Here is a 15,154-nt window from a genome sequence, read left to right on the forward strand (position 1 = left end):
TGAGAAGAAGCCATGTGATGTTGGGGTGGGTTTGAAGGTATCATTAGGAACCCATGTTTTTTAATGGATAGATCGATAGAGACAGACATGGGTGTGTGTGAAGGTTATACATAATAATAATGAAATGTCATAACATGCAGATTCCCTAGATTTGACTGGTCTAAGAGCTTCACAGCAATGATTTTCTAGTAACAATGAGCATATCTAATGCCCAGATCTTGGCTTCTAAATACTACTCCCCACTGAAAGGAATCAGGGCTCCTTGGAGACATAGCTGATTTCAAGGCTAGGTCTGGGGAAGTGCAAGATGAGCCCAGAACTTCTTGCTATGCCCAAAAGTACAGACGTGTTCAAAGAACAATAGGAACACATTAGAAGGACACAGAAATCAGCTTGAAGAGGCTCCCTCTGGCCAAATCTGGGACAATTTAGGCATCGAAATATAAAATAGTAGTAACAGATTATAAAATAACAACCCATGAGTCAACATTGGTCATGAGAGATCTGGAGACAAACAAGACACTGCTTGGAGTCTAAGAAGTCCACAGTGCAGTGGGCAAAGTGGCCTACAGATGAGCGCTGAGGGAGCACTGCCCCCTAGGCTCCTGGAGGAAGTGACATTCGGGGATGGAAAGGTCTGCTGGGGACTCACGAGGACCCTTTGCGCATCCGGGGTGTGCTCATGGCCCACTGCTTGATCTTGTTCAGGCTCTGCTCACTGATGAGCTGGCGGCCCTCGGAGGGCATGCAGTCCACGTACAGATTGTACAGCAGCAGAGCCTCTGTGTTCTTGCGCAGGGCATTGGCTTGGACCACGCGTTGCGTGAACACACGGGGGTCCTCAGCGCAGAAGAGAAGCTGGATCCGAGGCACCCAGTACTGGCAGGTGAGGAGGGGGGGCCTTCCTGGGGCCGGGTGGGAGGGAGAAGGGAACACACAGCACAGTCAGACTCTCAGGGTTGGAACACTGGGTTCCAGCCTGGCTCTGCTGCCGATGCTTGGTGGCCCTAAGCGAGTGGTTTCCCCTCTCTGACACCCTGTCACATCTGTCAAATGGGCACAACAACACTCCTTGGCCCTGTACACTGTGCAGTTTGCCATGGGTAGATGTGAAAAGTGCTTTGTAAACTGTAAAGAGCTGTGCACAGAGCCCCACAGGGGTGGCATCCATGGTACCACTCCTCACTGCCACACCTGGGGTAATGATGGGCCTTGGATGCCTTCTCTGCATCATGTTGGAAGTGACCCTGTCAGTGGCTCAGAGTGAGCATATCCAATAATGGCCATTTGCCCTTCCTGGGGTCTCTGAGTGATGAGCCCTCTGGTTTTCACTGGTCAGGGGACAGACAGCCACAGGACAAACAGCAAGGAAGAATTCAGGCCTGGTGTGGCTGTCTGTACTGTGGGGCAGGGATTGGCCTCAGTCACAGGCCTGTGTGGGGGTGTGCAGGGGGTGGGGCAGAGAGCTCATACCTTCAGCGGTGACGCCTCCATTCAGGATGGGCTTCCCCATCTCATCTCTCACCAAGCCGCTCTGCTCTGTCTTATGCACCAGGTACAGCTTCTTCTCCTTGTCATAGTCCAGGACACCCACACTGCACCATTCATACTTCAGCTTCTGACTTTTGGGGTCCTCTGAAACAGGAGGGGAACCCACTAGTGCTCCATGCCATAGGGCCAAGAGGGGCCTCTGAGTGTGAGCAGCAGGTGCTAGGGAACAAGTCTCAGTGGCTACCAGTCTGGCCTCCCTCTCTCTAAGATAGACCCCCTCTAACTCCAGCAAAGCAGGAACACTGCTTTCTTCCCAGCTGAACTGGCCTCTGAGCGACCCCTGGTGAACAGGACCCAGAAGGACCAGGCTTCTCTGTCCTCATGCTCCGCATGACCCCAGACAGAGACAAGAGGGCAGACAGAGACACAGGCCAGCAGGCCTGGGACAGGAGGTGGGAAAGCCCCTGGCACATGGAGACCTGTGGAGGGGGCAGTTGTAAAGCCCCTCGTGTATGAACTGGACCTCTTCAAGGTGACCAAAGCCAGAGTGAACCCCTTCCTGTGGCAGTTGAGACCCTAGGGCCCTTGTATCAGGACAGGTCAGGGCAATGTAGAAGATTACTGCCTTGCAGCCACCCCAAAGTGGGCCTTAGGGCCTGTTTGGTCAAGATGAGCCTCCCACACGTTTCCTGGGCTGAAAGCCTTTGCTCTATTCTCCAGCTCATCTCCTCCACTACCAGCCCTATGCATTTGCATTTCTCTCCAGCCACATTGCATGTCTGGATGTTCCCATGACTTTGGAGGTTAATTCTGCCTCAGGGCCTTTGTATGGGCTATACTGTCTGCCTGGAATAGTCTTTGCTTAGGTCACCTTATTGCTGCTTTGTTCCTTGCTCAAATGGCTTCTCCTTGGAGAGAGCATTTCTGCCTAAAAGAGCACATTTGTTCCAGGCACTCTCTGACTTGATACCCTAAATGTGTCCCTCACAGAACCTAAAGTCATCCTATCCTGGCTTTGGTCAGCCTCCTTATACTAGGAGCAGCTCCCCAAGGGCAGGCATGACACATGGTCACAGCTGTGTCCCCATACTTAGAATGGAAACTGGTACCTAGTCGGTTTCAATGTACTTCTGTAGAAAGAAGATGCACATGGCACGGTGCCTAGAGGGAATGCCTTAAAATAAACTGATGGGTGCTACAGACTGGGTTGAGGAAAAATGGCTGGAATTTCAAGGAAATGCTACCTGCTGATTGATGCTGGAAAGATGAGTAAAGGAGCTTGTTGTGGTAAACCTCATTGGCTGTACTTCTGTTTTGCTTTTCCCTTCCCTTCCCTTCCCTTCCCTTCCCTTCCCTTCCTATAAGCTTCTTTTTTGAAAATGCTGGCCTGTCTTGGCTCAACTTAGAGAAAAAGATGTCACTGAAAGCCCCCAGCAGAACACCAGGGGTTTCTGGCAGAAATGCTTCCTGCCAGCCTCTCCCCCCACCTGTGCTACTGCCCCAAGGCAGGGCCCATGTGAAGAGGTGCCAGCAGAAGCACTTTGGGGAGGCTGGTACTTGGTACATTTAAGGTTAACGCAGCTGCACACCTTCTGGTTTTATCACCAGGAACTGGAGATCTGGGAACAATTGAGTTAAATTATTTTTGTAATTAAGTCCAAAGTAAAGGGAACATTCTGGGTTTCTTGTCTAGTTCAGAGGAATTGATTCCAGCATTAACATGTTTTTAAATCGAAACATAAACTTACAGCCTGCTCAATGGACTTGTTGTAGGGCCCCCTGGAGGCCAAGCAGTCTTAAAATCAACCAGCATGACTCTCAGTCTTGGGCACAGTCCACTAGGGACCCACTGCCCATCCCAAAGCAGTTTGTCCATGCCCATGGGGCAGGGAGTAGAGCAGCCCTCAGCCCTGCGCAGGGGAACAGCCACCTCCAACCTCCTAACCCAAATCTTCCTCAGATGCCTACACAAAGACCAGCCATGCAGACCAGAGTGGCAGCCAAGGAAGTTCACCCTGGCCCTGTTCCCTCCAGTAGCAAACACAGCCCCAGGACAGACATGGGGCCAGGAGAGGGGCAGACACGGACAAGGCTGAGCCACAGCTCATCTGTGCAGCAATAGTCCGGGTACGTGTGTGGGGGTGTGATAGTGGCCCTGAATGTGTGACAGTAGGCGTGTGCGTGTGTGTGGTGAAAATGGGCATGGGAGTGTAGGTGATGGCATGTGAGGACTAGGGGGAGGATGCCTTGTGAGTGTGTGATTGCAAGCAGATGTGTGAGCTTGAGGGTGTGTGCTGTCCACACAGCAGTGAGAGCTGAGAGACCACAGGTACAGCTGGAGCAAGGGTGATTTCTGGGTGGCAGGATGGAAGGGCTTGAATTATGCCCCTTATGCACATGGGAATGTTTCCAACAGGATTGTATCTTTTTAAAATCACCAATAAACCAAATATTTTTTTAAAAATTCTAAATACCATCCAGCTGTCCTTTCCCTGGCCCTTCCACAACGTCATCCCTGGTCCTTTTATTTCTTGCCTCTGTTTGACCTGCCCTTAGCCTAAACCTCAACTGGGGGGCAACCTCACCTCCCATGGCTACCAGCCCCCAGGGCAGCCCAGGAGTCCAGGCCTGGGCTGCTGCCAGGCAGGGATGGTGCAGACCAGGATCCTGCCCCCCACCCATGCCAGTCCTGTTCACCGTGCCCCAGGATGTCATCAGTGGGCAGAAGGGCTTTTCCAGGGACAGGTTTCCTGTCCTGAGACCCCGGCTCCAAGCCCATGTTGATCCACTCACTGGGAGTCCGGCAATCAAACTCCTCATTGTCGAACACCTGGAAGAAATGGGCTGAGGTCAGGAGGAAACAGCTCACCCCTACAGGGGCCCAATGAGCTGGGTGTACCAGACGATGAGGGTGCCTAAGTAGGGTCCTCTTCAGATGCAGGAACTACAGACTAGGGACCCGGGGGCTGGATGCCTCCTCTGCTGCTCACAGGGGTCTGTGGAGTCTGGCTCCTGTGAAACCCTGGATCCTCGTCCAACCAGTCCATCCTGATGCAGGCAGAGGGTTATCTGGGTACTCAAAGCAGGATGTGGGTGTTCTCTCCTACTACCCAAGGGTCATCCAGCTCAGACCCAGGAGAAGAGGTAGCCCTTGGATTTTCCTGAGCACCTCACCTACACCCAGACATGAAGGAGATTCAGGGTTGTCAGGGAGGCCACCCTTAGTAGGGTGATGTGGATTCAGCTCTGCCTCCCTATAGGGACCATCAAGCAAGACATACTCAGGGTCATGGGGAGCCAAGTGAAAGCCAGAACAGACTATGCTCCCTCTTTCTCCTCCCTAGATTCAGTATCCCAAAGGGGCTACAATGATGTTCTTTCCACCTCAGTTCCCCCCCATCTCAGTGAGTCCAGAAGCAGTAGTCAGGAAGGTCTGTACACTATTCCACAGTCCAACTGTGCTGCTTCTGGTCCCTGGAGGTGGTGGGGGAGGAAGGTAGGCAGAGATCATGGACAAAACTTCCCCAGGCTCCCAAGAAGGAAGTAGAGTCAGCATCTCAGGGGTTCTGGGCCCCTTCTACCCCAGCCTAAGGTGCTCAAAACCCCTGGCAGGAGGTTCCAACTATGCTTGATAAATGAGTGCTTATGATTGCCATGGGATCCCCTTTCGGGTCTGAGCCCTCAGCCTGGCTTCTATTACCCTCCACCCATCAGCCCTCTATAGAAACTAGACTCACCTTCAGTGGGAGATAGGTGGGGAATATTGGGTCATTTCCCTGCTCAATGGTCTGGGGGTTGTGTGGGTCTGGGTGCCTGGGCATGAGCTTGTTGGAGTCAATGCCCTCCTGAGCCAGCAGCTGCTCAATGTCCAGACTCAGGTACAGCCGCTTCCTCCTGGCCAAGGGGAAAAGGGGATCTCATGACAGCTCAGGTCATGTGAGGCAGCTTCACAGATGCCAGCAAGGGCCCACAGGGTGGTGTGGCCTAGAGATACTTCCAGAACCCTCTACCCCTCTGGAGCTTATCAGGAAGTGGTGTGGCAGTGGGGCTGGCGGGCTGGGCCCCAGCTGCCCTCTGGCCTGCCTCGCAGTTCCACCACATTGATTTAAATGCCATCCTCCCCAATTCCACAGCAAGGAAAGCAATTTGTTCTATTAAGAAACCAAAGGGCTAGAAGATTTGCACAGAGACCCATTTTAGTAACCCCTGCCATGAGGTCAGTCATCTCACTGCTGTCCCTCACCCCTTGAGTTGGGTGGATACCACCTACCAGGGGACCAGCCCTCCTGCTGCCAGCTCAGCCGTACCTCTCGATCTCGATCTTGCGGGGGCACTGGCCCGGCAGCACCAGGAAAGGCACTTGTGCCTTGGGCTCATAGGCCTGCAGCGGGAAGTCAGTGTGAGTGAGCAGCTGGGTGGTGGACCCGATATGCTCCTGCTCCAGGCTTTCCTCAAAGTCCTCAGGGATCTCAAAAGTTTTGACTGTAGGCAGAAGCACAGACAGGAGTGGCTGGGGCTCAGGCCAGGACCTCAATACACCCCCAGACAGGGGTTCAGACCAGGGCCATGCACGTGTCGGGGAAAGGGAAGCTCAGAGCTTGCCTGAGGCCAGCAGTGGCAAGAAGAAGCCAGCTTTGGCACCAGGTACCCAAGAGGGTGCGAGCCTGGAGGGACAAGGGCCTCTGGAAGGTGTGTTTTGGTCCTGCTCTCCTTGCCCAGAGCCAGCGTGCTCAACCATTCTCTTCCATGCCACCCACAACCCCACCCCACACACACACACACTCTGCACCAGGGGACTTTGCTCAAGCCAGATGCTGAATCAAATGACCAGTGGGGATTATAACTGGACAGGAAGACGAAGTGGTAGCTCCCTGCACATCTACTGGGTCCTGCCCACGCCCACCCCAGAGGCCCTCCGAGGCATGTCAATGGTGAATCCTAGTCACCCTGTGGGAGCATTTCTAAACTCAAGGCATCCTGGATATTGTACGAGCAGGTGGTGCCATCACCCTGGCCCTGTGGGACACTCAAGACACAAAATGGTCACCCCTACTTAGACAACCAGGGCAGATAGAAGCTTCCATTCTGGGTCTGAGGGCAGGAGAGCTGGTGGAGAGAGAGCCATCAGCAGGGTGACTATTCTAGCCTGCCTGGAACTGAAGGATTCCAGGAATTGGGATGTTACATGTAAAGGAAGTCCCCAAAGTTGGGGAAACAGAGTGTGGGAAGATGCTTCAGAAGATGAGCCATCTCTTCCAGGAGCTGGGTAGGCTGGAGAAATCTCGGTGATGGCTCCCATCCAGTCTCCTGGGAGGCCTTAGTGACCCCCACTTTGGGCCTCACCACCCCTCTGGAGACAAGAGGTAGTCACACTGCAGGAGAGCCCACCTTGGGATTAGCCTCTGGGGCTCTACGGAAGACTCGGGAGGCTCAGCAGAAGTCTGCTCTCTGACCAGAGTTGTCAGGTGCTCAGGAAACCCCACAATACCAAAGAGGCAAGACTAAGAAGGCAGCTTTCAACCTCCCTTAATCATCTGCTTTGGAGCTGGGGGTCCATGACACTCTTCCACTCCCAGGACCATGGGCTTCTGGACCCAGCCCTGCATCTTAGGGGCCACGGAGCAGCCAGGGTAAGGACAACAAAGCCTGGTCTCCAGCCCAAGCGGGCTTCTCAAGTCCTCCCCTTGACCTTCCAGCAGCAGAGTGGACTTCTGTTGCTGGATGCCACCACCTGTGGCATTTTGGGGCACTGCTTTTCCTCAGGTGGGCGGGGATGCAGAGTTGCTGAGCATCCCCACCCCACCTGCCATGGATGGTGGGAGCACCCCCACAGCCCCTAGATTCACATTCTGTAAACATTTTTGGAGCCACTGATGTCTGTGAGGCTACAGAGCACAATAGCCTGGATCCTTAGCTCACTGTGCAAATACACGTACATGTGATATTTCCTGGGCCACTTTTGGAGCTTCCCAGACCCCATGAGACCTGTGGGCACTGAGAGGACTAATCTGAGCAGTGTCAGCAAGGAATCAGGCCTCTCCTGGAGCTGGAGAAGAGAAGCACAGCCGGGCCCTCTGGGCCTGATGGAAGGGAGTATTCTCTCTGCCAGCCAGGGGGGAGGGTCCCCAGCCAACTCTTTCCCATCACTCAGGGCCCCAACCAGCTTGCTGCCTCTCCCGGAGCCACCCTATTCTCCCCTCTGCCACTGGAGACTGCCCCACACCACACAGCCCTGTCCCAGACCTTACAAGACTCAGCGCAGTGCCTGAGATGGATGAGAGTCATTCTTCCCTCCTTCAGCAGAGATCTGGGCACCTTCCTGTGCTATGCCCTGCTCCAAGAGCTGGAGTCCCAGCAGGGACAATTCAGACACAGCCCTGGCCTCCTCCAAGCTCATGTTTCAGGGGAGGAAGAAACAGAAGTCACACCTGTGAACACCTTAGCATCTCCAGCCAGGCAGAGAACGGATGCCCTGGTCCTCAGCAGCCCAGCCCAGCCCACCATGGTGCCCTCATCACAACTCTGCTAAGAACAGAAAGAAGCTGTGTTTCACTGAGCACTGAGCACCTTATGCCTTGTTACCCCCATTTTACAGCTGAGGAAACTGAGATCCAAGCCAGGAAGAAACCATCTCTCTAATCCCAGAGACCCTGCCTCCAAATGCCCCCACCCATCCCCCTTGCCCTTCTAGGCACTCACCTTTTGGAGTAAACTTGTCAAGGTCAGCCTGCCGAAGGAGGTCTTGGTTCATGTGGGGACCACGGCATACTTCCTAAAACCAGATCCCAGAGCTCTGAGGGGATGTAAACACCCTGGGGACAGGCAGGACCTGGGAGGGACCATCTCCCCCAAGCCTACCGGGAACACACTGGGGGCACAGGAATGGGGCAGAAGCAGTGAGTTTCCACAATTCCTCATTCAGAGGCCACAGTGGACCACAAACCACAGCCTCCTGGGACACCTCTGACTCCACCCCCTTCTGGTCCTGCATAGCTTCCCTCCTTACTCTAGAACACTCCTGCTATGTCCAGGGTCCCACAAGATGGAGGGACTACAAGGCCTGCAGGTGTCTCTGTGCATGTTTCCCCCACCAAGGGCAACTCTGGCACCTCTAAATTAGTGAGGATCAGTGGGTCCTTGCACTATCTCTCTTGATCCATCCCAGCTAAAACTTTCCTAAGGCTGTCCAGGACTATGGGGCTCTTTAAACTCTCCCCTAGTCATCCCCTCTCCATTGTCCCCCTACCCCAAGCCCTCATCTGTCCCCTTACATTCTTTCTTCCTCTTCTACACAGGCCATGGCCTCTCTCAGGGTCCCCAAGCTCCCTGCCTGAAACATGTCCCCTGCCAGCCACTCAATACACACATAGTATGACACCTTGTCCAAGGAAACCCTCCCCAACCAGAGCTGGGGGAGGACTCCCCATCAAAGCTATTGCCCCATGACAGTAGGGACATAGATGTCTTATCCTCACTGTCACCAGTGCTCAGTCCAGGGCCTGTCAAATAGGAGATACTTGGTAATGAATTGTTGAATGAACAAATAGATGGAGGGATAGATGGATGGATGACCAGAAGGATGGATGGGTGGATGGACAAATTACAGGACAGACAGATGGCTAGATGGATGAGTGAACAAGTGGGTTGATAGAGAGATAGATGGGAGGGAGGGAGGGAGGGAAGGAAACCAGAACCCACAGGAGGACTTGAACTTGGTAGGGGACAGCTGCCACACTCACCCCAATCTGATCCAAGCTTCCAGGGCTGAGGATGTCAGAGTAGAACCCACGCTGCTTCATGAGGGGATACTGCTTATCAGTGGCTGTCAGGGGCAACTTCCGGGGCTGCCCCAAGTCTGAGAGTGTGGGTGGGGATAAGGGTAAAGGCAGGGGATTGGGGTCAGCACTTGGAAGAGGCTTCTCTGACCCAAAATCTGGTCCCAGAAGAATCCTCTCCAGGTTATGCTCCAGGTCTGCATGGGTCCTCTTCAGACTACACTCTTGGCCCCCAGGAATACCACTGCACTCTGGGCTCTGAGGGGTCCTTCCTGGGCTGTGGCCTTCTCTGTTAGGCTGCTCCATGCTGCTTCTTAAGGTGCTCCTAGGAGAAGATACTGGCATCACTGGAATCTGGCAAGCTTCTGCTCAGCCCCCAGGGGCACCAGGATACAGGGATGCCTTGTCTGCATCCTGTAACAAGCCACAGCTCCCCTCCCCCACAGGGTTTGGGGAGGAAGAGAGTGGTCTCCTAATCTGGACAGATACATGGTGCCAGGCAGGTTCCAATTGGAGACAGCAGAGCCTTCCCTGGACATTGCATGTGAGAAATGAGCCCCTAGAGTCAGGGGCTGAGTGGGGGGAGTCAGGCAAGCTCTTCAGATGCCCCCACTCCAGTGCATCCTTCTGCATTTGCTCACTCCCTCTCCTCCATGTTAGAGAGCACCGCCTGGTTTCGCACAAAAGGATACAAGGAGGGTGGCCCAGATCTCACTCAATGAAGGTCCCTGTTTGGTTTTCCCCAAAAGGACTTTCAGCAGGAGGCAGCCCTGGTGCCCCCAGCCCATCTGAACTGCCCTGTCCCTCCCCAGTGTGGGGCACTGGGCCATGCCCTGTCTCCCCCATCTATGTCTGCCCCACACCATAACCCAGGAGCCAGAGGATTAAAGGGCCTCCCCAGCTGGATACTGACCCTCCAATGACCCATAGATCCCGCTACCAGCTACAGAATGATATTCACTTGCTCTGGCTCTCAGGGTCAGCTCAGCTCATGCAGTGTATACCCTCCTGTCTCCCCATGAGGTTGCATGCACATCCCCCATTCCAGGGACAAGGGCTTACAGAATTTTTATTGTGGGATGAGCAAGCACTTGCCAAGCCACTGTTGCTTTTGACTACTTCAAAACGTATCACTGGGGGGGGGGAAATGCTTGGTCAGGGGAATGTTATAAGAAATTGGATGAGGGTACAGTGATGAAGAGGTTTCCATGTAATGCAGTACAAAGTAAAAAAGGAGCGACGCCTAGGTGGCTCAGCCTTTGGCTCAGGTAGTGATCCCAGGGTCCTGAGATCGAGTCCCACATCAGGCTCCCCGCAGGGAGCCTGCTTCTCCTTCTGCCTATGTCTCTGCCTCTCTGTCTCTCATGAATAAATAAAAAAAATCTTAAAAAAGAATAAAATCAAAAAGGAGAGAATCTATAATTAGCTCAATTAAAAAAGTCGATTAAAAAGAGAGGGTATCTGGGTTGCCTGGATGGCACAGTCTGTTAAGTGACTGCCTTCAGTTCAGGTCATGATCCCAGGGTCCTGGGATTGAGCCCCACATGGAGCCTTGCACGCTCAATGGGTAGCCTGCTTCTTCCTCTGCCCCTTGCCCTGCTCGTGTTCATACTCTCTCAAATAAACAATTTAAAAAAGAGAGAGAGAGAGAGGGTATCTTAACAAAAGGATACCCTGACCCAAGCAAGGCCTTCTCCCTTGGCCCCATCCCATTTCCCACCCCCTGCACACTGGGACAAAGCAGCCAGGAACTTGCGGTACAGGCTGCTCCGTTGGCGGGGATTTCCTGCTCTGTCATCTCCACTTTAGCCACCAGGTGTGCCTGGCTGGTATAGGCTTCCTGTTGGATCAGTGCAGGGGAATCCTGCCTGGATTTATCTGAAAGGCAGAGTGGGCAGCCAGGACTGTCTGGATCAAAGCTACCCCAGCAGTGTTGAAGTGGCCTGCAGCTGCTAAGTCCATTTCTAAGAAGGGGGTGGGGAGTTGGCAAGGCCACTTCAGGGCCCATGACAGGCAGATGGGGCTCTGGCAGGAAGCCCCAAACTCTGAGCCCAAAGGCTGACCAGCTTCTAGCCAATCAGGCGTGGCCTACCAGTACTCAGCTCCCTGAACCCACTCTCTGGTGGTCAGCCACCTCCCGGGAGGGGTGCTGAAAACAATGTTGAGTCTGGCCTACCCTCAGTCACCAGCTTTCCCAGAGCACCCTAGGGGACAGAGGACCCGCTGGGGCTCAGCTCCATCTTGGCTGCAAACCTATAGATGTCTGTTAATCTTTGAACAAAATCACCAAACAGAGCAGTTCTTGGAGAGGACGGGGTCCCCACTCCAAGGAAGGGCACCCTGCTCCCTGGTTTCCCCAGCTCTCAAATGTACTTAAACCTATTTGGCTGCTGAACTGGTGTGTTGTCAGGCTCAGCCAAGATAACAGATGCGGAAATGTCCAGGAAAGCACAATGTTTCTGGTGGTAAAAAGACACTGTGATGGGGAGGGGGCGATTCTTGTTCCTATGAGCCCTTTCCCTCTGAGCAGATTGGCAGTAGGGGACCCATCCAGGCACATCCCAAGAAGGAAGGCATGAGAGTAAGTTGCCAACGGAGAATCCTGTCTCCCCAACCATCTCTCAGCCCTTTACAAAGATCCACAGTGCCCTTCCTGTCCTACTCCAGCTCTGAGCTGGTGTGCACAAGACCTGTGACAGACAGACAGACAGACAGACACGCCTCTATCTCCTGTCAGCCCCATGCGTGATGGATGCCTCTGTGTGGGAACGAGCATGGCTGGCAAGAGCATGAGGGTGTGGTTGCCAGCAAGCCTCTGCTGGCCACTCTGGGCACTCTCCCATCTTGCATGAGGACACTGTGCACCAGGGAGCTCTGAGGTTCTGCAAAGTGAGTCCTTATGGGAGGAAGGCCTAAGCAGGAGGGCTTCAGAGCCATCCACCCAATTCAACGAAGACCCTGCATCTGTTTCACACACCAGGTTCTGGGTAAGGTATTATCTAATAAGGATCTATAACTTAAAGGATTCTTGAAGTCTCTTCCCTTGATAGGGTTGCCTGGCAAAGAATACTGTGGGTAGTAATAACCCATACAGGCTTGGGGTCCTGCCTTTTTGGTGTCCTCGCCCAATGTGAGTCCCTCTGTGTTCCTACAGCTGTCTGAGGCTCCTCCCTTCAGTGGAAATCTCCCTGTATTCTGTGTACACATCTGTCTGCCCTGCCAGGTGACCACGAGAGCTGCAAATGCAGTATTGTTGAATAACACTGATCTCCGGAACCTCAGCACCTAGGCTGGGCTTGGCACACAGTAGGTGCCTAGAAAGTGCTTGTTAAATGATTTTATGAATGAATGGAGTTAAGCAAGAAAGGAAGTTGATGTCTGACAAACTCTGTGATATAGGTATGGTGGATTTACAGATGGGGACACAGAGGACTAAGGAGACTGGGTGCAGCTGGCGGCAGGAGAGGGACTGCGTGGCTGATGAGGAGGTGGGCTCCTTCTCCGCAGAGGCCTTCCACAGTGTGTGAGCCGCTACATTCTCAGCATGCGAGGGGAGGGGCAAAAAAAACCCATCCTCCAACCTAGTAAGTACAGGCTTATCTGCAAGGTTTAAAAGTGCGCCCCAGGGCGCCTGGGTGGCCGGTGGTTGAGCGCCTGCCTTGGGCTCAGGGCGTGATCCCCTGGTCAGGGATGGAGACCCGCATCGAGGGCCCCGCTTCTCCCTCTGCCTAGGTCTCTGCCTCTTTCTCTACGTCTTTCATGAATAAACAAATAAAATCCTTAAATAAATAAATAAATAAAATATTTTTAAAAACTAAGTAAAAATAAAAGTGCGCCCCACTCCTGAGGGCCAAGGCTGGGGAAACCGGGTGCGCCGACGCCCGCAGGCAGGACTGTGGACCCTGGGCGGGGAGGACGTCCACCCTCCCGGCCACTCGCCCTCTGCGCCTAGTGAGGTGCCCCCTGCCCCTTCTCGCTCGGCCCTCCCTGGGCGCCGCCCACTTACCTACCGGCTCCAACGTGCGGAGTAGGATCTGGAGCCCCGTCTCTAAGGAGGGACGCTGGGCCTGTTGCTAAGGGGCGGGATCATCCGTGCGGAGGGCGGGACTTCCGTCTGCGGAGTCCCACCCCCCACCCCGCTCCCGCGCTCCCTGCTCGGCTTCCCTCACCCCGGCCCCTGCGGGGACCACCGGCGCCCTCTAGGCTGTCAAACCCAGGCTCCATTACCCATCACCCCTCCCGGACTCTTCTGGAGTAAGAGACAAAACAGCCGAACGCAGTGCGAGGACTTTGATGGAATCTTGGTAAAAATAAATAAATAAAATTAAAATTACAGTTATGTAAATAATTTGGGGGTAATGATGGAGGAAATTCTTATCTAAGCCACAGCTGCGGGCCAGATGGTCAGGTCGCTGCAGAGAGGGTTGCTTCTGTTCTCTGGAGGCTCAGCGCACACGCACACGTGCACACACGTGCACACGCGCACACACATGCACACACGCACACACACCCCGGGCTACAACTCCTCAACCTCCTCGGGGTGGGTGGTGGGTGCTCCTGTACCCCATCCCTGGCCTCAGGCGCCCATCTGCTCCAAGGACCTGGCGTGGGTTCAGGCTTTGATCCTCCTGTCTATCCTGGATATTGAATTTTTGTTAATTCTCTTAGATATGAAAAATGGTATTGTGGTTATATAGGAGACTGTCCTTGTCTCAGCCGACGTGAGCTGAAGGATTTCAGGACAAATGTCAGGATGTCCGCTGCTGTGACTTCCTTTCAAATGGTTCAGCTAAATTTATATAGATAAGTATAGAGAGAAGATGAAGCAAAAGTGGTCCAATACTAACAATCAAGAAATGTGAAAGTTTACAGGTATTCACTATACCGGTCTTTACATTTTTTTCCTGGAAGCATTAGGAGACGGATTACAAGCCAAAAGAAAATTTAAAAACCATCCCACCTTAACCTGAAAACCCTTTCCCACAGAGCTTTCTCAGAGTTAGCCTCACTCTGTAGATGGGAATCAGATCTGAACTGGATTCTACCTTAAAATGTCTGTGGCTGAAGGGGGGAGCCAGAGCGGCCAGGCCACGAGGAGCCCGGAGGCAGAGTGTAAGCCATGGCTGCAGACAGTGACGTGGCCTTTGCACAGGCTTCGCTCCCTCTGTCCAGATCACCCCTCTCCACCAACCCCTACACCTGGCCAACTCCTGTTCATCCTTCACGACCCAATGCTGGTGCAACTTCCCCTGAGCCCAGACTGTGGTATTATTTGCTTTTCTTGTTGGCATTCACACAGTAGGTGCTCAGTGACCATTACAGAAGGAAGGAAGGAGAATGGGGTGGGGGGGTTGGAAGCAAAGGTAGCATAGCTCTTAGAGGAGACAAAGACTTCCAAAGCCCTATTTAGGGCCAGCCTGGATTCTTTGTGGGTCTGGGATAGGCTGTGTACCCTATTTGGCCTATAGAGAGGCACCTGCTTCTCAGCTTTTTCCTGGCACTCCCCACACTGGGTACAGCTGTCCAAAAACTGCGGTACCCATTCGGGTTGCCAGGGCAACATCAGCCCATGGTGGGACGTCAGGGATGACAGGGGCAGAGTGCTAATCCTGGAAAGTTGCCAAGCAACGCAGTGGGTTGATGACATCACAGGGGCCATGGCTGCCAGACAGCGGATAGGCCACCGCAGGAAGGGTCCACACTTAGAAGTTCCAGCCCACAGATCCACTCACCCCCACCATGAGACAGTCACTGCTGTGTCCCTGGGGGGTGGGGGCCAGGGGTTGCTGCCACTTCCACTTCACCCCTCTACAGGTGTGGGCAGTGGGGCATGACCGTTTCCCTTTCTCCTGGCAGGACACTGGAGTCAGTCCCTGCTCTCTTGGGTC

The 15,154-nt window shown here is 53.7% G+C and overlaps 1 protein-coding gene across 1 annotated transcript in view; it reads right to left on the minus strand.

The window, feature by feature from the left end:
- DNAH1 (dynein axonemal heavy chain 1) overlaps positions 1-13,356 on the minus strand; it is a 79,948-nt gene extending 66,592 nt beyond the window's left edge. The window contains exons 1-8 of the mRNA XM_077858655.1: positions 13,273-13,356; positions 9,231-9,591; positions 8,191-8,263; positions 5,799-5,973; positions 5,229-5,385; positions 4,189-4,321; positions 1,474-1,635; positions 653-905 (exon numbers count right to left, since the gene is read on the minus strand). Coding sequence (XP_077714781.1) covers positions 653-905; positions 1,474-1,635; positions 4,189-4,321; positions 5,229-5,385; positions 5,799-5,973; positions 8,191-8,263; positions 9,231-9,572 — 1,295 coding nt within the window. The 5' untranslated portion in view covers positions 9,573-9,591; positions 13,273-13,356. The remainder of the gene's footprint in view (positions 1-652; positions 906-1,473; positions 1,636-4,188; positions 4,322-5,228; positions 5,386-5,798; positions 5,974-8,190; positions 8,264-9,230; positions 9,592-13,272) is intronic.
- Positions 13,357-15,154: the final 1,798 nt, after the last annotated feature.

The sequence above is a fragment of the Canis aureus genome, chromosome 19 (genome assembly GCF_053574225.1).
Source record: "Canis aureus isolate CA01 chromosome 19, VMU_Caureus_v.1.0, whole genome shotgun sequence".
Lineage (NCBI taxonomy): Eukaryota > Metazoa > Chordata > Mammalia > Carnivora > Canidae > Canis > Canis aureus.